Below are 21,110 nucleotides of genomic sequence, written 5' to 3'. Positions count from 1 at the left end.
GCAACGAACATGTACACTTTTTGGTACACGAAGGCACAACTTTGGTGTCCGACAACAATTTTGGTGTCCATCCGAGCAATTTCAATGTGTGACGAAGCAACTTAAGTGCTCTTTGGTGCCTGGTAACGCAGTTTTTGAACCAGCAACTTTGGCGTCCGACCGAGCAATTTTTAGTGTCCTGCACAACAACTTTGGTACTCGACCGAGCAATTTTAGTGTCGGGCAATATTAGGAGTTGTTGTTGCAGCTGTTGTGAAGCCTACCATCGTTGTGAATCAAGTGTTTTCGTTGCACACTAAAGTTGCTTTGCCGCACATCAAAATTGTTTTCCTGACCAACAAGTTGCTTTGTCGCCCATCAAAGTTGTTTGTTAAAATATTCCATCAAAACAATGTGGTCTAGTTTGGAAGCTCTCGTCGTTGGATTCTAAAGTGAAAACGGATTGTAATTTCGCCGCACTGATTAAAAGTTATAGTTTTTAAAAAACGACAAAGTGATATCAGCTAGCCTACCATTTTCTTTGACAGCCGAACACATCTTTCCATTTATGTAGGATGACCGCTCAGAATAACCAACGGGCATAAAGCCGCTCGCTAGACGCGTCCTTATTTTAAAAGGTGCAAGGAATAACTGAGTAATCAATCATCATAAAATGGTCAAAATTAATGGGGATAAAAACGACAAAGTGATATCAGCTACCCTACCATTTTCTTTGACAGCTGAACACATCTTTCCATTTGTGTGAACACTTTCTATTCTGGGATGACCGCTCAGAATAACCAACGCTAGACACGTCCTTATTTTAAAAGGTACAAGGAATAACCGAGTAATCAATCATCATAAAATGGCACTGCAGTTGTCAAAATTAATGGGGAAAATCCACTTTCAGCCTTTATATTTTCCAAAGATGAATTGCAATGGCATAACTTGAAGAAAAATGCTACTCCCTCCTATTCATATTAATTGATTGTAATATGAATGTACCTAGAACTAAAATGTGTCTAGATACATCCATATTAGAGTCAATTAATATGAACCACAGATAATCGATAAAGGCTGTTAACTTCACAAAAAAAGGTAATGCTGTTAATAATTCATAAACGCAAGCACACCCAACAAAAAAAATGTGACAGTGGAAATGACTTCCTTGCAGAAAAAAAACTACACTACCACCTGAAGCAATTAGAAACATGCACAAACTATTCAGAAATTTGCTCAGGACTTCCACTAAGTAAAAAATAAAAACTTTCATTGCCTTCGTACAGGCCGCACCTTCTAACCTTGTAGGGCCACTTATAAGCATGATGAATCACCAAAACACATATAAGGAACAAAAAAACATTCATCAACAACACAGTAGAACCCAACCAAAATAATTACCACTGATCTCAGAATCCAGGCACACATAACAGCATTACTTCTTTTTGTGAAGTTAACAGCATTACTTGCATAGCACCAAGCCACCAACAACAGTCTAGAATTTTGTCAAGCAGAAAATATTCCTGATCGTGCATGTTGAGCAATGCTAGACAAAGCAACCTCTTTACACACCATCTCTGCATTACCGACACCAAAATTCAGTTAACCAGAACCCCTCCCCTCTCCCCTACTAGCTAACACCTCACTCTTTCCACAGTATGTTTCAGGTCACTCGGCACCATGCTTCGCCTTGGAGTGATCTTTGAGACCCCTTGGGGAGCCAAAAGTCCTGAAGAATAGAAGTGCATGTGTGAGGATATAACATCATACAGATGGTAACAAGTTTTCAAAGGAAAGAAAGCAGTCTTTGCCTGCTGCATGAGCCGCAAACGTGAGGAGTGAATTGCTTAAACTTGTCTTTGCTTTCAGGTTCCTTCCTTGCATGTTTTGCTGGATAGGGGGTGGCAACGTGGACATAGCCACTTGTCTTACTAGCCTGTTTTAATGGATAAGGGGTCGCGACGTGGACATAGCCTGCATGCAAATTGTTCATCTAGTGAGATTCATGTGCCATTAAAAGACCAATACGAGTTCAGCAGGTTAGAAATCAAAAGAAATGCTCTGCACCAGTGTTTTTGCCCGTAGTTGGTGTTTCTATCTTTGCCTTCTTCCCCTGAGGTGTCTTTAGCGGTGTTTCCACTGGCCTTGTTAGGCCCTTTGTTTTCTGTATGTTAACAACACAAAAGAGATAAGAATTTCAGGATTTTACGGAATGAAGAAGCATCAATATAAAAGGTCTCTTTGAACAATCTCATACCTTTTGAGGGTAATCAACATCTTCAAAAGTCTCAATATCATCACTATCACTTGGATTATGTGCATCAGTCTTGTCCTTCAAGTGCATTCAGCAATCAGCATATCAAATCCATGTCAGGTTTAACCGTACTGATAATATGAATTCCCTGAGCTACTATTTGGGCTGCTACAACCTACAACTCCCATTCATGGATTTGTCATCCAAGTACCAATTACTATGAGGTTGCAAAAAAGTAGGACTTTTGACACATGGAAACCACTGATTATACACATAAAAAAACTGTCAAAATGCATGCATAGTTCACGCAAACTAATTTTAGTAACACAAAACTGGCATATGTTAACAATATTCATCAAACGTATTTAAAACATTCTCAATTAGCAATCCAGAACAACTAGAGGCCTAGAGCAAGAAAAACAAGTCATCCAGGGAACAGCAGTTCCGTCATAACTCATGGCTGCTTATTCTTAGCAAAGTTACAAACCTTATCATCTCCCTTTGGCTTTGGAGGACTAATTGGTTCCTCAACTGTAGCCTTAGGTATAGAGGGTGGAGCATCAACAGGCCTTGGTGCAGTAAGCTTATTTGAACCATGTGTAGCTTCATTGTTCTTGTAACCTGAAAGTAAATACAAACATGTTGAGTGTCAATGTGGCATGTTCTAGTTGTAAAGCAAATGCAAAGAGGACAAATAACATCTTAGCTACACAGGGAATCTCCCTAATGTCCGCAGCAGATAAATCATTCTAAGCTCCTAAACAGGTAAACAAGAATTCTTATGCATAGCAAAAGAATATACCATCTGTATTGGAGTCTAGTGGAATTAGTAATGGAACCTCCTGGTCAGATTCATTATCTGAAACATCAGATATAAGCATGTTATGCCAAGTTGCCAACTGTACAAAGAAATTGTCCTAGATGCACAGTACTAAAATGAAAACAACATTTACCTCCTTTGGTATATGTGTTATACGTTATTACAGACAGGAAAAGGGTTAAAGAACACAAATGCATATTCGAGCTATTTAGCAAACAATGAAGTATGAAATATGGAAGGATATCTATCCACAATCTCGAATTTGTAGCCAGTAAAGCAGATGTTGCTGTTCATTGATGAGTGCAGAAGTTCAAACTTCTTTTTGAACACCAGACCAGTTACAAAATGAGGATCATTATCAACTGAAAGTGTGCAAAGCATAATCCTTTTATCATCAGTCTTCACAAAAACTTCCACATTCTCTTTCGCCTTGCCATCCTCCAATGCTATCTGTAGTAAACAAAAAAAAAAGAAGCAAATGCCCGAAGAGTCAACAAACTTAATCCACCCAAGTGAGCTAAAAGGCCAACTATAAATGAAGCTTGTAAAGCGCACCTGTGACAAATGATAATATAACTCTCCTGGGTCACACTTGAATGTCTCTCCAGGCTTGACCACAACTCCTAAAAATGTCAACATTCATGCATAGTAGCCATTAGTTATTTGACAAACATAGGAAATTGGGAAACACAAGTATGTGTTGCTTTCAAAAGCGCTCAGATCACACCACACATTATTATGGCAAGCACGATGGAGATATTTTTCACACAGAAAAAAAATCACGGTGCGAACAGACAATTACCAGAGAATGCTTATTTTCAATAAGTACACCTCACAGCAGAACATATATCGAAGTTGATAACAACTTAAAATCTATGTTACCAGCAGTGAAAGGGAACAAACTAATATTATCCAATCCAATATCCACGAGATTATTCTTTCACACAAACGAGACCCAGGAACAGCACACTGCACAGAGCAGAAGTTCGAAATCACAATACTCGCTCCAGATCAAGACACGGTACCCACATCACACTCTCCGTAACAGGACAGGGCACCCATATTGCTCTTTCTAGATCAAGCAAAGTATGCAATCGCAAGCCAACGGAATAAGGGGATACTAATTACTATTTTTGAATCGAAGGGAAAACTAATTATGATTTGTACGCGCAAATAGAAATCGCAGGAATGCGGGTTGACTATTACGGGAAATTAGGAAACACGGTGTATCTGTTTCTCTCCGAAGCGCCCAAAGAAATATATACAGTAGATGCTATTATGGCAAACAGAATGGGGATATTTCATCACAGAACAGAAATCATCCAGTGGTGGTGCCAACAGGCAATTATCAGAGCATAAATTATCTTCAAAAGAAATACAGGCCGCAAACAGAACATATATAGAAGGTGATACCACATTACAATGTAGGTTATGACTAGCTTAAGGACAGGACAAACAAATATCATCCAATCCGGTATCCGTGAAATTACTGTTCACACAGACCAAACCCAGTAACAGCACGGAACCGAAGCTGGAAACCACATCATTCGGTCCAGATCAAGGCACGGGCACCCACATTACTCTCCTCAAGACAAAGACAAACAGGGGATATACTAAGTACTAATTACGGATTGCAGGCGCGGACAGAAATACGGCACTCTAAATTAACAGAGATCGGTCGGAGGCGAGAGACCCTAGGTCGATTAGGTCGCCAGCGAGTGGTCGGAATCTAAGGGATAAAATGAATCCATCATCACCAGCGAAATTTCCCCTTCCCTGCCGCCCGACCAGACGGCCGGCCAAATGCACAACCGCCGCCAGAATAGGGTGCGATCAGATCGGGGGGGTTCGGGGAGACGATACGCACCCCAGAAGCGGAGATCCTGCTGCATCTTCCCTGGTGAGAGAGGCGGGCGGGCGGGCTGCTTCCCCTGCGTCTCGCTCTCTCTTCTCCGTGATTTCGCTAGGGTTTTGGCGGAGGGAGTGGCCGCGCTGCGGAGTGGAGAGGGATGGGGATGCGTTGGGTGGGGACTGGGTTTATGGAATGGAGCAGCCAAGGATTCGCCTGCGCGCCCCATCGTGTTTTACGGTCTATGACAGTGGGTCCAGGTATCAGTATGACCTTTTTTTCGTAAGTTGGGTTGATCGTCTGGTGGACTTTCGAAATTTCGAATGCAAGCGGTATTCTTTCCAATCAAATCGTCGTCTACTTTCTTTTCGGTTTTATAACTTACTAGTAAAAGTGCCCGTGCTTTGCACCGGGCGAAAATAATTACTTAAAGGAAACTGCTGGGCGTCCCCCGGGGGATCTGATTCCCCAGCCCCCGGGTCCCCAGCCGTCGGATCAACCATTTTGACGGTTGGATTTGCATGTAGCAAAAAAACATCTCCCGGCAGCAAAAAATCACCCCCGGCAGCAAATGACTGAAGCAAAAAACGGTTCGTTCAGGAAAAAAAGACTGAGCTCACCGGAGACCTCGCCGGAGACCACGTAGCAAACATATTACGTAGATGTAGCAAAACAGCAAAATAAATTGTAGCAAAACCGACATCGGCGAAGCCATCGTCGGAGAACCTCACGGATACCTCGCCGGAGACCCTCACCGGAGATCTCGACGGAGACCGCGTAGCAAATATATTGTGCAATTGTAGCAAAACAACAGAAAATTTGAAGCAAACAATATTGCTGTGTTGCAAATGCACATAACCGAGACCTCATCGGAGAAATCAACGGAGACCTCATAGCAAAGAACTTATACTTTTGTAGCAACATTGCAGAACGGAGGTAGCAACACAAAAATAAATGTGTAGCAAAAAAGAAAAAAAAATGTAGCACAATCATCCCATCTCTGCCATGGTAGCATCGCCATCCACCCGTCATGGCATTTGTCCCTGCCTTTTGCAGCACTGCCCAAAACATTGCTCTGCCCCTAGGCCCCATCCCGAAAGCCATTGGCAACACCCACCTTCTCCTCCGCGACAACCTCATGCCTGGGGACGAGCGCGTGCACGCCACGGGTGCGACGCCTAGGCGGAGCCCCGCGAGTGTACAACATGACGGCACCACGCCCAGGGCGGACCTCGGTCGACGGCATCCATAGACCATTCGGACTGGTGAAGTCACCTGCGGGGCGGCATGAATGGTCGCCCCGAGACGGAGGTAGTCGGGCCAATCGACGGCGCCAGTATTCGATTGGTGGAGGAGGTGGTCGCGGTAGGCGGAGGCACCAGCAATCACCGGAGGTGAGGATGGAGTCGGGGTCAAGCTACCATGTAGTTGGGGCGGCAGAGCTGTTGGAGCCGCCACTCCACGACGGAGATGGCAGCGCGGAAGGTGCGCTGGCCGGTGGCAGGGATGGAGCTTGAGCCGCGGCACTGGTCGGCAGTGGGGATGGAGCTCAAGATTGCGGCAATGGCCGGCGGCGGATCGACCGCTCCGTGGTGGGACGAGAAAAATAAAGCCAACTTTGTGCGGATGAGAACGACGGAAGATAAGGGTCAACCCGCCGAACAGTCAAACATGCAGCATGCCACGGAGGTGGGGCCAAGGAAAAGACAGCCCGTACGATTGGTGGCATCGGACGGACGCGCGTCCGGAGGCATGCGAGCCCGTGATCCTCCGGGGGAATAGGATCATTTTCCTTACTTAAATGCTCTCTCCAAAACCATTTGTACTTAACTCTTCTCCTCTTTGTCACAATTTTTGATGGTGTTCAGACGACACTGGGCTTCGTTACCGTCGTGGTCCGGTGGCATTAGAAGCCCATGTATTTCCTTATAACTATTTGCGCATTCAATTCCCAACATATGTACTCCCCAAATTATATATGAGTATTTCCTAGAAAATCATTAATTCAGAAACTACTAACACACAGGGAGAATACAAATATATCCATAGTATTCAGAAGCCGCTGAATTTTGTTGTGCAGCATGCAGGATTCAAAAGACGACCTTGGCTGAGGGCGCCGATGTTTTCTCGTGGAAATTCCCGGCGGATGGCTAGTTCTCCACGCGCTCTTCTTACACTGCCTGCCTCGCCGGGAGCACCGTTCAGCCCGCGGCACGCCAGGTTTGAGAATCGTTCGCGCCCCTGAAGTTTCGCTTTTCGGATGGCTGGTGATCCGTGGGTGATGTTGGACTGTTGACCTCTTGCTGCGCAGGGGTTTGCCCAACCATGGTGTTTGTCCCCTATGCCTCATGCACATACTTCTCCAATGCCCCTATCTCGTGGCATCTGGTTCAAAATCTTGCGGCAGATCGGCGTTCAGACTTCAGAGGTTGACCCCGACCATGCCGTCGTTTTGTCTGCATGATCGATAAATCGATCGTTTGTCTATGTCCGGCTCTCTTGGCCTGCTCCACAGTCAGTATGAGACAATTCCTATTAAGCTTTCATGGGATACGACGGGGAAGTGCCGGATGCATCTAAAGATTAAAATTAAGGTACCATGATGAAGCCGGCATGGCAATGCGGACGTGAGTTCTCCTTTTGGGCTCATGCTTTTTTTTTTGCTTGTTAACGCCTTGTTGCACTGATTCCTGCGAACCAAAGTGGGCTCTGGTGCAATTAGCTGCTGATTAGCTCCGGCGTAATTTGACATTTTCTTGCTTTGATTTGCCGTTGCCTGCTCCGTGCCGCCGAACCAAGCTCGGTCCTGAGTCCTGACTCCGCTCCAGCCCTCCAGATCGCTACTCTTGCCCGCGCATCCCAGCTGCCGACCTTGCGCGCCTCCGCCCCCGCAGGCACACGCTCCGGCGTCACGTGCAGCCGAACGAGCCCGCATCCTTCTTACTTTGGCGCGCCTCTGATTCTGCTGGCTCCCGCTCTGCAGCCGCACGAGGCCATCTCCTGCTTCCTGGGACGATGTCGCGCGCCATGCTCCAGTTCTGGCTGCCCGAGCTCGTCCTGCCTCGGCTGTGCAAGCACTTCGTCCGACCAACGCCGGCATCTTCCCTCCTCGACACCTCGCCTTGAGCTCCACGAGGAACCTGTTCCATCGAAGCGGGGGCATCGCCTTGTATTTATATATGGGAGGAGTCGTGGACGCGTTGGGAAGTAGGAACCAGGGTTCAGGGGTGAAAGCTGGGAACGTGTCCGCTAGGAAAGCCTAGACCCAATCGATCTGGACTCGTTTTGTTAACGAGAACTTAAACCAACGATATGGACTCGTTTTGTTCACGACAGCCTTAACCTGCCTGACTATGACGTACGACGCGGGGCGTTCTACTCTGAATTGTACACGAGACGCGGACGGACGGACGAAATCATAAAGCGACGGACCAAACCGCGGAAACGCTTCTCCCTTTATTATTAGGTATAGATATAGATTGGTGTTAATCTACGCTTTGCTAGCTAGCTGCTATATTATATAGAGCATGTTTTTATTAGATCGGGTTATAGCTAGTATAGTTTAGGGTTATATGTGTTTTAATTAAGTAGGGTTTGATTAGCTAGGGTTAGTTATAGTTTAGGAAAATAGCCCGTGCGATGCACCGGGAAAAATCATTGCAACAGTTGATAGTCGCCCGATAAATTAGACTAATAGCATGTAACATGTTTGAGCGTTGTTGTGCAGCTACTCTTCTTGTCGCCACTAATCGCCACCATCTTCCTGGGGTCAATGAAGTGGTCGTAGCGCTTACTGTGCTTGTGGTCGAACACCATCTTCTTCAACTACCCGATCTCCCTATTTGGTCACTAAACACGATGTAGTTCCTGATGGTCACATTTAGGATCTCGATAGAGACATTCGCTGCGGCACAGTGAGCAATTGTCGATGAACAACCTGTCGATGACGATGATAATGAATCCAGCGGAGTCCTTGTCAAGGCCAGTAGGTACGCTTTGTGGTATATTAGGTTTAGATTTATATACAAGTTATTTCCTTGTATTTTAGTGCAACGAAAATTACATAGCTTTGCTAAAATTTGCACGTTACAAATTGACATCAACTAAACCTAAAATTAAAAGAAAATTAAAGATCATATGAGATAGAGTCGGTACAAATATTTGCAAAGCACAAACAACGTGAGCTAATCCTCTGAGCAACTTTTGTTTCACGAACACATCTAGTAGCAACATCCAGCTGGCCAGCGCCGGCTGTCCACTTGTACAGCTGCGTGCTTTGCCCTCCCTCTGCCGTCGACCTGGATCAGTCCTCTTCCTTCCTGGACAGGAGGTGAACAGCATTATCACACTCACTTTCTAACTCAATTGGTCCAACGCCCAAGAACATCATGTAGTGTAGGCCACGAACAGCTTCAACAAATTCAGATTATTCAGGGTGAGTGTCCCTTCAGGCCAGTAGAGAAGATTGATTCACCAGGCATCGACCACTACCTTATCTACTGTCCTGAACAAAGGAATTCCGTATAATTTTCATCCAGCCTGGCTTTGGTTTCTTCTAGACTGCGGAATCTGGATGCATAGTACACTACTTGTTTTAGAGCTCACATCTGCAAAGAGTGGCTGGTATCCTTTTATCACCAGTGCAACTTCTAAGATCAGGTCTGATGCTATCCAACTATCTTTGAAGGCAACACATTTATCCAACTTGTGAAGCCTTCAGCATTCATCTCATTCGGATGCCAAGAACAGAGCGACGCTTCACATCAACATTGCCACCGTGCGTGATCTCAAGTAGAATGCTTCAGCCAATTCCATCAAGAATATCCGAAATTGCACTCCAAAATAATCGAAATTCGTCCTAGTCAGAACGGGCTAAGCTGAATCTTGCTTGGCCTCGAGCATTGCGTCCAAGACAAATCTACAAGAGGGGAGCACGGTGACTACTTCCGTGCGCGCGAGCCAGGGCGTTGTGGCTATCTCGCCGCGGAAGGAATCGACGCGTGGAGATCCTTGGGACCAACACGACTTGGCCTTCTTCCGGCCGTGCAACTCCCTGGAGTATCAGAGGAGGAAAAAAGCTTCAAGAATCGGGCCTTTTCCCCGGCAGCCTCCTCAAGGCGCGCGTTCGCTTCGAATTTGGTGCCGGCCTCGAGCGTGTTCTTTGATTACGCGACCCGGAGGGAACTCCTGGATGGTGGAGAGGCATGTGGAGGCCTCGGCGGCGAGGGAGGCCCCGGCGAGAACAGCCGCCACTGCGTTGGAGGAGGGCGGGCGACGGGCGTGATGGAGGAGATCGGGGCAGCGCCACGCTAGAGGAAGGGGTCGGGCGGCTAGCCACGGCAGGGGAGGTGGGGAGACGTAGGCAGGCCGCTGAGAAGAAGCCGCCGTCTGGCTCCCGGGAGTGGAGAGTCCCGTGGAGGGAGATAGGCTAGAGGATTATCGGCCGTCGGCGAGGTCGGTGATCCGTCCCCATCACAGGCGTGAAGGATTAGCTCCACTTGAATCGAATCCAATACCACAGATCCAGCTTCCAAGCATCCTCCCAGCTCCCAGCGCCGCCGATCCGGCCGCAAAAGCGCCGTCCCGGTATCCACATCGGCGTCCTGCTTTCCGCCTCGGCCGCCACACCATGCCCAGCATGCACACCTCCATACTGTATGATTATATCGGCGGGATTTTCCGGTGGCACGGTTTCGATCTGCAATGGCCGATCAATTTGATGCAAGGATAGCTCCTTATTTAAAGGCTCTTAGAAGGAAAGAAGAGGAGTCCTGCGTGGTTGGGACTCTACCTCTCCCGACGGGCGCCGCCGTGAGACCGGATCGGTTGAAAAAGAGGGGAACTGTATAAACTGAACGGGTATCGTGGCAGTACCAGTATTATGTGATTTGGTGGGAGGGCAAAACGGTCCAAAAAAAAGTTGGACGAAAATTTTGGCAGAAACCTTAGCTCCTTTATTATTAGGTATAGATCTATTTTTCTTTTTTAATTTAGAATTGAGCTAATTACACTTCTAGACAATATAATATTTGGTCTTCTCAGGAGAAAGAGAAGTGATGGATAGAGAGTTCAGTGAATAAAAAATAAAAGGCATTATTGATCAGATGGAGAATAACAAAGTAGCTGGTCATGATGACATCCCTGCTAAATTCTACAAAGAGAAATTGCCGGTTGCCAAACTCCCCTGTATAGCACCGCCGCCATCGCCCCCCTCTCCTCTACCTCCCTCGCCACCATCCGCATACATCGCCGACCAAAATGGCCGCTGGTGGCCGGCGGTGGCGGGATCTGTTTGCTTGCCTGCTGTGCATCGAGGTGGTGGGCGCGGCAGTTCAGCGCGATGGGCTCCACCTTGGCCCTTCGCTGGCAGCGCCCCAGCGACGAAGGTGGATGTGGCGAGGTGCGGCTGGGCGTCGGGTGGTGCAGCACCCGGCCGTGGTCCTGCTCGCGGACGGCTCCGCGATGCGTCATAGCGGCGCGGCCGTCGCCATCTGCGGCGGTGATCATTCGCTGCGTGGTGGCTGTTTGGCGGCGCGAGGGGTGGTGCCAGTCGACTACAGGCCTAGGCTCAGCTTGGATCTGTCGTCTCTGGCTGGCCGGTGGTGTGGTATGGGCCAGATTCATCCGGATCTGGCCGGAGTGGTTTTCCGCTCCTTCTCCTATCAGCCTCTCAGTGCAAGGTCGCCTTGGCTGGGTTGGCTGGTTGTTGTGCCCTCATCTCCTGATGGGGGAGCCTCATTGCATCTGCAAGCTGAGTTGCCTCGAGGTGTGTCTCTGGGGAAACCCTTTCCCTTGCTCTGGGGAACCTATCTTGTACGAGGCTGCAAAGCCTTGATAGGCAAATATGAATGAAAAAATTCAAGTGGGGATTCTCTCCCCCCGGTGACCATTCAAAAAAAAATCTACAAAGAGTGCTCAGGGATAATTAAGGCAGATATGATGGCAGCCTTTAAGAGCATCTCTACCGGCGGCCCCGATAGCGTTCCGGGAGCGAAAATGGGCTCGCACCGGTGCGCCCCAAACGGTGCCGACTATTTTTCGAGCCCAATAGAATCGCCGACAACCCCGTGTCAGCCCCTTCGCTAAGGGCGCGAATCGGGCACGCCGACGCCTCGTGGAACGACGGTTTTCGCGGGTGGGGGCGCCTTGTCAGCGAGAGGACGTGGTGGTTTGCATATGAAACGACACGGGGAGGTTGGTCATCGGCGTTAATGGCCTCCCACACGGAAACCCAAACAGCGAGGGCGGCGACTGGCTATGCGGCGTCCACCTACCTTACCCACGCGCCTTCAATGCGCGTTTGCCGCCTCCCTTAAAACCCCACCGGCGCGCACTTATCGCTTTTCCCCGCCGTCCAACCCTAGCCGCCGCCGTCCAACCTCCGCACGAACCTCCCACGCACCCCGCCGATGATGGTGCACAACTACCAGGCCGGCGGTAGCGGCGACGGCATGCTCCGCTCGACGCAGCTTACCTTCAACGAGGCTGGCGTATTGTACTAGCACCGCATCCTCGTGCTAGTACAGTACAAGTTGCCACACGGCTGGCACGTCTCCAACGCTGGCTTCGCCGTGCCTCCGCCACCACCGCCAGGAGGACAAACGCAGACCCTCGCCAGGGAACAGCGGGGCCAGATGATGCCGGAGGAGAGGAGCCTTCCAGGCAACGCTCTCGACAGCCCGGCCTGGTGATAACCCACAAGTATAGGGGATTGCAACAGTCTTCGAGGGAAGTAAAACCCAAATTTATTGATTCGACACAAGGGGAGACAAAGAATACTTATAAGCCTTAACAACTGAGTGTCAATTCAGCTGCACCTGGAAAAGCACTAGTAACAGGGGTGATGTGAAAGTAGCAGTAATATGAGAGCAATAGTAACAGTAACAGCGTGATAGCAGAATAACACAGAGGCAATGGCACCAGAAAATAGTTGATACTACTTCTAATGGCATATAGGACCGAGTGAGTATTTGATTATGAAAGATGGACCGGGTTTCCCAGCTATCTACACTAGTGGTAACTCTCCAATAACAAGTGTTGGGTGAACAAATTACAGTTGGGCAATTGACATAATTATTATAGCATTAAGACAGAACATCCAGTTTATCAATCATGTAGGCATGTTTTCCATATATAGTCATACGCGCTCTCAATGAGAAACTTGCATCACATCTTTTGTCCTACCAACCCGTTTGCAGCGGGGCCTCAAGGGAATCTACTGGTAATTAAGGTACTCATTTTAATAGAGCACCGGAGCAAAGCATTAGCACTTGGTGAAAACATGTGATCCTCATATCTAAGCCATCCCCTCCAGTTATCCCAGTTGCTGTCACTCTGGGGCCTCGGGTTCCGGACATAGACATGTACAAACAACTTGTAGATACAATCTAAGCAATAACTATAGAGCTTAAATCTAAGATCATGCCACTCGTGCACTAATGACAAGCATTAAACACAGCACGATTGTAGCAACAATAACTTCACAAACTTTATAGATAGACTGATCATAATGTAACAATTCATCGGATCCCAACAAACACAACACCGATTACATCAGATGGATCTCAATCATGTAAGGCAGCTCATGAGATCATTGTATTGAAGTACATGGGAGAGAGAGTACCAACTAGCTACTGCTAGAACCCGTAGTCCATGGGGGAACTACTCACGGAGCATGATGGAGGCGGTGGCGTCGATGGAGAAGGCTCTGGGGGTCGATCCCCGTCCCGGCAGGATGCCGAAACAGGAACTTCTGACCCCCGAAACTAGGTTTCGCGATGGCGGCGGCGCTCCGGGAGTCTTTCTGGAGTATGATAGATATATCTCGGGTTTTCGCGTCGTGGGGGAATAAATTGGCAAAGGGGCGATGTCGGTGGAGTCCCGAGGTGGGCTCCCCACACGCCGGCGCGCCTGTGGGCCTGGCCGCGCGGCTGCATGGGGAGGAGGCAGTGGGCCTCCCCCGGGCTTGCCCTTCTGGCTCCGTGTATCCCTCGGAAAAATAGGAGGTTTGGCTTTTGTTTCGTCGAATTCCGAGAATATTGCCCGAACAGCTTTTCTGGAACCAAAAACAGCAGAAAACAGGAACTGGCACTGTGGCATCTTGTTAATAGGTTAGTCCCAGAAAATGTATAATAATGATATATAATGCATATAAAACATGTGACAATGATACATAAAATAAGCATGAAACATCATAAATTATAGATACGTTGGAGACGTATCACTTGGGCACGACGTTTCAAAGACGAGCGCGTCGTCGAGCTCGCGCGGACGGACAACCGCTCGGGTGGCCGCTTCAACAACGTCGGCCGCTGTGCCTGGTGGTACGGCCGCGATGTTGATGACACGCGCCGCCAGTACGGCTTCTGTCCGCGCGCGCCCCGCGGGAAACGGGAGCCGGTGTACTTCCCGCGGGCGGTGAGCATGGCGCCGCCGCCGACTCTGCAGAGGGCGCCAGAAGGACCGCGGCGTCCGGAAGCTCGCGCACCGGATCGTCGTCTGCCGTCGCGGGCACGCGCTCGGCCGCGCCCGCGCCTCCTTCCGGAGGCGTCGTCATCCGCGACGAGGCGAGGCGCGCGTCCTCTCCTCCGGCTCATCGAACGACGGGTCGGGCCGCCACTCCCGCGTCAAGGAGGAGGACGCCTCGCCACCACTTCCACCGGCGAAGAAGCAATGGTGGCAGAAGGAGGTCGAGGCGCAGGCGTCCCTCCGTGGCGACGACGACGAGGAGGAGTTCCCCGGCTAGAACTTCATCCTCGGTCACTCCGTTGATGAAGACTACCGCCATATCGCGGTCGACCGCAGCAGGCGGCGGTGTGGTCCGCCAGGGATTTGACTTCACGTTAAATTTGTACAAAATTCGTTCGAACTTCGTATGAATATTGTTTTCAAAATTTTAATTTGACTTTCTAAATCTATCGGGGCCGCCGGTTTAGGGGCGCTGGTGTGGGATCAGCATCCCCAAATAGAAGATGCTCTGCCGGCGCCACCCATACGGTAGTACCGATGCCCCTACCGGCGCCTGTTTGGGGGCCGCCGGTGGAGATGCTCTAATGACTTCCACAGTCACATAATTGACCTGAAGAGAATCAACTATGGTATTATTACCTTAGTACCAAAAGGGCCTGAAGGAGATAAAATACAGAAATACAGACCAATTTGCTTGCTACAAGTTTTATTTAAGATTTCACCAAAACTCTAACAATCAGAGCTGTGGCTAGTAAAGGCAGATACATCACTGATGGAGTTGCTCTACTCCAGGAAGTTCTAAGGGAATCAAAATTCAAAAAACAACAAGGGGTTGTACTAAAATTGATTTCGCGAAGGCATATGATAAAGTTAATTGGAATTTTCTTTTTGATTGGTGCAAGCAGAAAGGTTTCAGTGACAACTGGATGATTTGGATCAAAAAAGCAGTAACTGATGGGACACTTAGTGTCAAAGTCAATGACAAGATATGAGCATACTTTGGCAGTCATAAAGGTGTAAGACAGGGAGACCCTTTTGCTCCTTTTCTGTTCAATATGGCAACCAACAGTCTTGCAAAAATGATTTATGTTGCACAGCAGAATGGTTTACTGGTGGGTCAAGCTGACAAGATTATTCCAAAAGGTGTTGCTATGCTCCAGTATGCACATGATGCAATCTTACTTATCCAAGACAATGTGGAACAAGCGAGGAATCTCAAAGTACTTCTGTATCTATTTGAAGCTATGTCTGGGTTAAAGATGAATTTTGATAAGAGTGGGATAATGATGATTTTGCCAGATGACAACAAAATGCAGTGCTACTCTGAGCTCTTCAATTGTCAGGGAGGAAAATGGTCGATAAAATACTTAGGTATCCCAGTTTCTGCAAGAAGACCTACTATTGCTGAGATGCGATTCCTAGGTGAAAAAATAAAGAAAAAAATTGTGTGGTTCGGTAGGAAACAATGTCCAATGGTGGTAGAATGATCAAGATAGCTGCCTGCTTGTCCAGTACTGGGGTATACTAGATGTCCATGAGACTTGCACAAGTCTACAATAGAAGAAATGGATAAACCCACCAGATCCTTTTTCTGGGCTAGTAGTGTTGATAAAAAATATCACTTTGTGAAATGGAGATGTATATGTAAACCAAATAAAAAAAGGTGGTTTGGGCTTGAAAGGTCTCACCAAATTCAATGTCAGTCTCATGTGTAAGTGGTGGTGGAAGATTGAGTCTGATACTGTACCTGAAAGATACTGGTATTTTCTACTCCGGTGACTCCCCTTTATGGACAAATATGCAGAAGGTAAAATCTTTATATCTCAGTGGCAGGAGGATGCATGTAGGAGATGCAAAACTGACAAGCTTCTCGTATGATGCTTGGCATAGTCTTCATCCTCTAAAGGAAACCTTCCCTGACATTTTTAAAATTTGCAATGATCAAAGTGTGACTGTAGCAGAGGTTGCTGTCCGTGGGTGGAATTTCTCTTTTAGGAGATACTTATCACCAGATCTGGCTATGCAAGTACATGGACTGCTGAACATTGTGAGACACAGCGCTATCATAGGAAAAAAGATAGACCCTTCTGGAAATGGTCGAAAAATGGAATTTTTTCTGTTAAATCTATTTACAATCATCTATGCAGAAGTGGTGTGGACAGATCCTATGGAAAAGCAAGATTCCTTTAAAAATAAAGATATGCATGTGGCTTATCTGGCACAATACTATTGCAACTAAAGATAATTTGTTGAAGAGAAACTGATCTGGGAGTGCTTCCTGTCAATTCTATCATGAAAATGAAACTATATCTCATCTCTTCTTTGAATGTGCAGCAACAAAGTTTGTCTGGAACACAGTTGCAATGTCGATTGGTGCCTCTGATAAACCTGGGAACTTTACCCAGTTGTTTTGGTGGTTTCCCCGTCTAGTTCCAGCCAGTAGGAATGTGCAAATTGTTGAACTAGCTGCTATATGTTGGGCAATTTGGAAACTAAGAAATAGAGCTTTTTTTTGAAAATAAACTCATTAAATCCCCTAGTGAACTAATCAGTTTTGCTGCTGTGTTTACGAATTATTGGGTAGGTCTTCACAACTCTCCTGATGCAGAAAACATTAGAGTTGGCGCTGCCAGTTTGCTTCAGCTTGCTGCAGATGCATCTGCTCCTCCTCCTTCACCATCAGATGAACAACCTGGAGGGATTCTTCGCCTGGCAGATGCTACGATGGATGACCCTGCTAGAGACGATATGGAGACTGATGAATGATCCGCCGTTTGGTTGGTCTTATAATGATAAAGTTGTTGTTGTTGATAGTCCTTCTCCTTGCGCTGGTAGTTTTTTGGTCAAACGATCTTAGAAGCTCTATGTAGTTGATGCCAGTTTGTGTTAGCGATCTGGCTGGTAGCCATTCGTGGTTCTCGTTTGGCTATCGGGTTCTAAATAAATTGTTTCTATATGTAATAGGGTTCTCTCTATAAGACGCTAGCAGTCGGCGGCGATCCCGTCCCCCTACTTTTATTCTTGCTTTAGTCTCTTAGTTGTTTCTGAACGCACTTGGTTGTTTGTTCTTTTCATTATCGCCATGGTAATGAAAATCGACACAGTGAGGGGTCGCTTGAAAAAAAAAAACACTTCTAGTCCAACAACTTGTCTATCATGTGATGATTTGGTCCTACATCTTGAAAGTGTGAAACCACAGTCCTACAACTTGCAAATCATGTCGATGTAGCAGCTCTCTCACTTGCCTTTCCCGACATGCTCTTGGGAACCCCTAGATCCAATCTTCTCGATCGGACGATGGCGATGCTATTGGCGTCACATTACCTTTTGGGGTATCGCTTTGAAGATGGATTCAGTCAGATGGACCCATGACTTGCAAGGATTGGTCGTTACTCGGTAGATTTGATGTACATGTTTCTCTACCTTTGGGCATGTCGTTCCTCTTCGGTGTCGCCGAGTCTGATAAATATGCTCATGGTAGATCCAATCGATACGACAATTTTCGGTGCGCACTTTGCTAGCGGGAGTAGCTCGTTTGCCCGGCTGCGTGTGCCGTGTGTTCTGCTTATCAACGTCTTGTATGTCTTATGGTGTTTTGTGTAGCTTGCCATTGTTCAGTTTTCGTCCGGTTTTTTTCTAATAAACCGAGCAGTGTGGATCTCTGGACCATTTTCTATGGGTTGAATGAATTTAGCAGCACTCGTGTTAAAAAATGAAGAATACCCAGGGGAGCCGCGGCCGTACGTGGGGATATATAGAAGAGACGAAGACCGAACATCTTCTGCTGCAATACCTTGCGTCGGCCTGCAGGCATCGTCAGAGAACCTGGACCCGACAGTGTTTTGATTTACCAGCAAGATTGCTCAGGGACGGCAACGAAATACGAGATGGCAATGGCATCACAACAACCAACAAGAAGTTTCTCCGTCCAAAGAAAACAACCAAAAAGAAGTTCAGTTCTCGTTGCTCGTATCTGTCCAGTTTTTTTATCGGGACACTTTTCATCAGATTTTGGAAAGCACTTATGTTCACGAGAAGATTTTCTTTTCGCTTCCAGCTACTGAGCTGTGCCTCGACTCTCGACAGAGACAGAGATGACTTTAGAGCAGATTTTAGAAGCACTTTGAGTGTCAGTCTGGGAAGTAGCAATGCTCAAGCAAAGTCCTGGTGCCACGGCAAGGAGAAATTCCTATGCCAGTAGCAGTGCCTGCGAGTGTTGTGTGTGCAAGCAGGCAATGGACATGGCTAAGTTGCTTGCTCCGGTTACAAATCGGACGATACCTTCCTTGCCTCCCTTTCCCTCCAAAATTCTCCCTCCTTCCCTTCCTCTTCAGCTCTTGTCCAGAGTATAACTTAAGACCCCACTCTTCACTACTTCGTCGCGTTGATCGACCCACTAGCCCACTGCTGATCGCTTCTACCTAGTAGTTCTCCGTTTGTCTTCCCCCATTGCCAATCCCATGAGCAAGAAGGCGGAGGCGGGCGGCGAGCGGCCGCCAAGCCGTGGCCGCGCGACGTCGCGGGCTGCTCGTCATCACAATGCGAGCACGCAGAGGGAAGAGCCCGCCGTGCCGGCAGCGGTGGCAGTGGCGGTGGCAGCGATGCGCGAGGGGGGCGTGGGGAGCAGCAGCACTGCCATGGCGGCTCGCCCGAGGCGTGTTCCTAACGAGTACGTCACGTTTCGGGAAGCGGGGACGAGCGAAGCATCGGTGCATCATCAAGGCGGGCCGGGTCACGGCGGTGGCGCCGACGCTGTCCACGACTCGTCGGCGATGCCGCCGCCGACCGGCATGCCGTACTACATACCGGCGTGGCAGAGGAGGCGGGAGCGGCCACCGGAGGAACGGCGGCCGGCGATGCGGCCAGTGGGAGCGCCGCCGCTAGGCCCGCGTGCAACCACCAAGATCGTCGAGCGCGTCTCCACGATCAAGCCAGACGACGACGGCGGTCACGGCGGGGCCGACCAGGCGGCCCCGCTGGCGCTGCCGCCGGGCCACCACGTCGGGAGCCCGCCGCCGCACCACCAAGGCCACGACAGGCCGGCGTCGCACGCGCCGCGATTGCCGAGGCACCACCATCCGTGGACGCCGACGAGGCACTCGGAGGGAAAGTCGCCGGTCATCCTGTCGCCCGACCGGAGGAAGAAGCGCAGGCGTCCAGTCGCGTTCTGCTTCACGCTCTGCTGCATCCTCTTCTGGCTGGCGGTCATCCTCATCGGCGCCGCCGTGCTCACCGTGTACCTGGTGTACCGCCCGCAGCCGCCGCGGCTCCGGCTGACCGACGCCTCCCTGAACGCCGGGTACGTGGACGACCTCACCGTCCCCGGCGGCCCGCCCCGAGGCCTGGCGCTCAACGCCGACCTCACCGTGCTGGCGGCGATCACCAGCCCAAACACCAAGATCAACGTGGTGCTGTGGTACATGCAGCTGGACCTCTACTTCGAGGGCCACATGATCGGGACGCAAACGGTGCGGCCGGCGCCGGTGCGAGAGTCTCCGGGCGGCTACGTGCTCCGTAGCGTGGACATCGTCGTCAGCGAGGTGCCGATATCGCGGCAGAACGCCTATGCGTGGCGGAACGCGACGACGCACGGTGGCCCCGTGGTGCTCCAGCTCGCCGGACGGTTCCACACGCAGCTCAACTTCGGCCATTGGCTGCCGTACAGATACTGGGTGAACCCGCGGTGCACGCTCTGGCTCGACCCGCCGCCCAATGGCAGGCTGCGCCGGGCACGCTGTTGATCCCATATCGCTACACATGATTTCATTTTCATCTAGTAGGAGTATCTGTTTTACTCTTTTCACCTCAGGATTGCGATTTTTTTTCCTTCTGTCGAATGAAAATTATGAAACACAAGGGCAGGATGCCTGGTATAGAATATTGAACTCATATAATTGGTGAAGCAATAGCAAACTCAAGTTTCAAATCTTCCATACACCGTTCTTATTACATTGAACATAGCATCCTAATTTAGCAAGCTACTATCAGTCTATCAGTTTAGGCATGCAGACATTGCACTGGCATCCCTCAGGGGTACAGGTAGCAGTCCAGTTGCAGTTAGGGCACCCCCCGCCGTGGTTGACATTATCACGACAAATGTGCAGGCAACCTGGAGTATCGCACGGTATCGGCGTCGGGTGAATCGACCCTGCACAAATCTCATCCGCCTTCACTGCAACCTCTACAAAAAAGGGCCAATACTGTATATCAACCAAAGCAATCACATGTACTACATATCAACCAAAGCAATCACGGTGGCGTTCCATGGGAGGTGATGAAGCGCCGGTGGAGGAAGCCGGGCGGCACAGCTACTTGGCCGGGGCCTGATGCTCTCCGTCGGTAGGCATGGAGGATTCGGTGGTACGCATGATCCGCGCCGCCGTCTTCTTCCCTGGTGATCCGGCGGGAGGGACTGGCGGCGTGGGGGCGGGTGGTTTTGCTTTGTTTTTGGTGGCGGTCCTCGGGTTTCTCGCAAGCGAAGATGAAGATCTACCGGAGGTCAGTTTGCTTTGATCTGGCTGGCTGGAGAGATGAGTTCCGGAAAGCTCCGCTGGCGAATGGAACAGTGCATATTTTGCCTGCAGTTTGCTGGATCGGGTGGTATTCGGTCGCGCGCACCCATGTTTTTATTCCGACCGCTTGGTTCCGGAGGGAGCGCCGCGAAGCTATATTCCGTGTTGACATCTGGTGACTTTTTGGTCCATGGTGAAGTCAGAAGAAGGAATATCATGAAGGCCAGA

General features: G+C 49.0%; 2 protein-coding genes across 3 annotated transcripts; one reads left to right on the top strand and one right to left on the bottom strand.

Moving 5' to 3' along the window:
* Positions 1–1,357: 1,357 nt before the first annotated feature.
* LOC127345287 (histone deacetylase HDT2) lies at positions 1,358–5,061 on the bottom strand. Of its 2 annotated transcripts, none has more exons than XM_051371734.1 (10): positions 4,921–5,061; positions 3,609–3,676; positions 3,298–3,503; positions 3,187–3,209; positions 3,036–3,092; positions 2,721–2,854; positions 2,237–2,311; positions 2,047–2,143; positions 1,791–1,953; positions 1,358–1,708 (listed from the first exon to the last, which is right to left on the bottom strand). In XM_051371734.1, exons 1-10 carry the CDS (start codon positions 4,943–4,945, stop codon positions 1,648–1,650), a joined length of 909 nt encoding a protein of 302 aa, XP_051227694.1. In that variant the 5' UTR covers positions 4,946–5,061; the 3' UTR covers positions 1,358–1,647. The 2 variants fall into 2 exon arrangements, with proteins under 2 accessions (XP_051227694.1, XP_051227695.1); XM_051371735.1 differs by having other exon boundaries at positions 2,065–2,143.
* Positions 5,062–18,586: 13,525 nt separating this feature from the next.
* On the top strand, positions 18,587–20,331 carry LOC127345286 (uncharacterized). The gene has a single exon (XM_051371733.2). The coding sequence runs from the start codon at positions 18,831–18,833 to the stop codon at positions 20,109–20,111; it is 1,281 nt and encodes a 426-aa protein (XP_051227693.1). The 5' UTR covers positions 18,587–18,830; the 3' UTR covers positions 20,112–20,331.
* Positions 20,332–21,110: the final 779 nt, after the last annotated feature.

This window comes from Lolium perenne, chromosome 3 (assembly GCF_019359855.2).
Source record: "Lolium perenne isolate Kyuss_39 chromosome 3, Kyuss_2.0, whole genome shotgun sequence".
NCBI classification, from domain to species: domain Eukaryota; kingdom Viridiplantae; phylum Streptophyta; class Magnoliopsida; order Poales; family Poaceae; genus Lolium; species Lolium perenne.
This window is presented reverse-complemented; position numbering and strand designations above follow the sequence as displayed.

Bases quoted from the DNA above. Each gene is read 5' to 3' on its own strand.
- LOC127345287 (XM_051371734.1), bottom strand. From the start codon at position 4,945: ATGCAGCAGGATCTCCGCTTCTGGG. The intron at 3,504-3,608 runs GTGCGCTTTACA...TGTTTACTACAG, and splicing joins TATATTATCATTTGTCACAG to ATAGCATTGGAGGATGGCAA. The intron at 1,954-2,046 runs GTGCAGAGCATT...ATTTGCATGCAG, and splicing joins AACTACGGGCAAAAACACTG to GCTATGTCCACGTCGCGACC.
- LOC127345286 (XM_051371733.2), top strand. From the start codon at position 18,831: ATGAGCAAGAAGGCGGAGGCGGGCGGCGAGCGGCCGCCAAGCCGTGGC.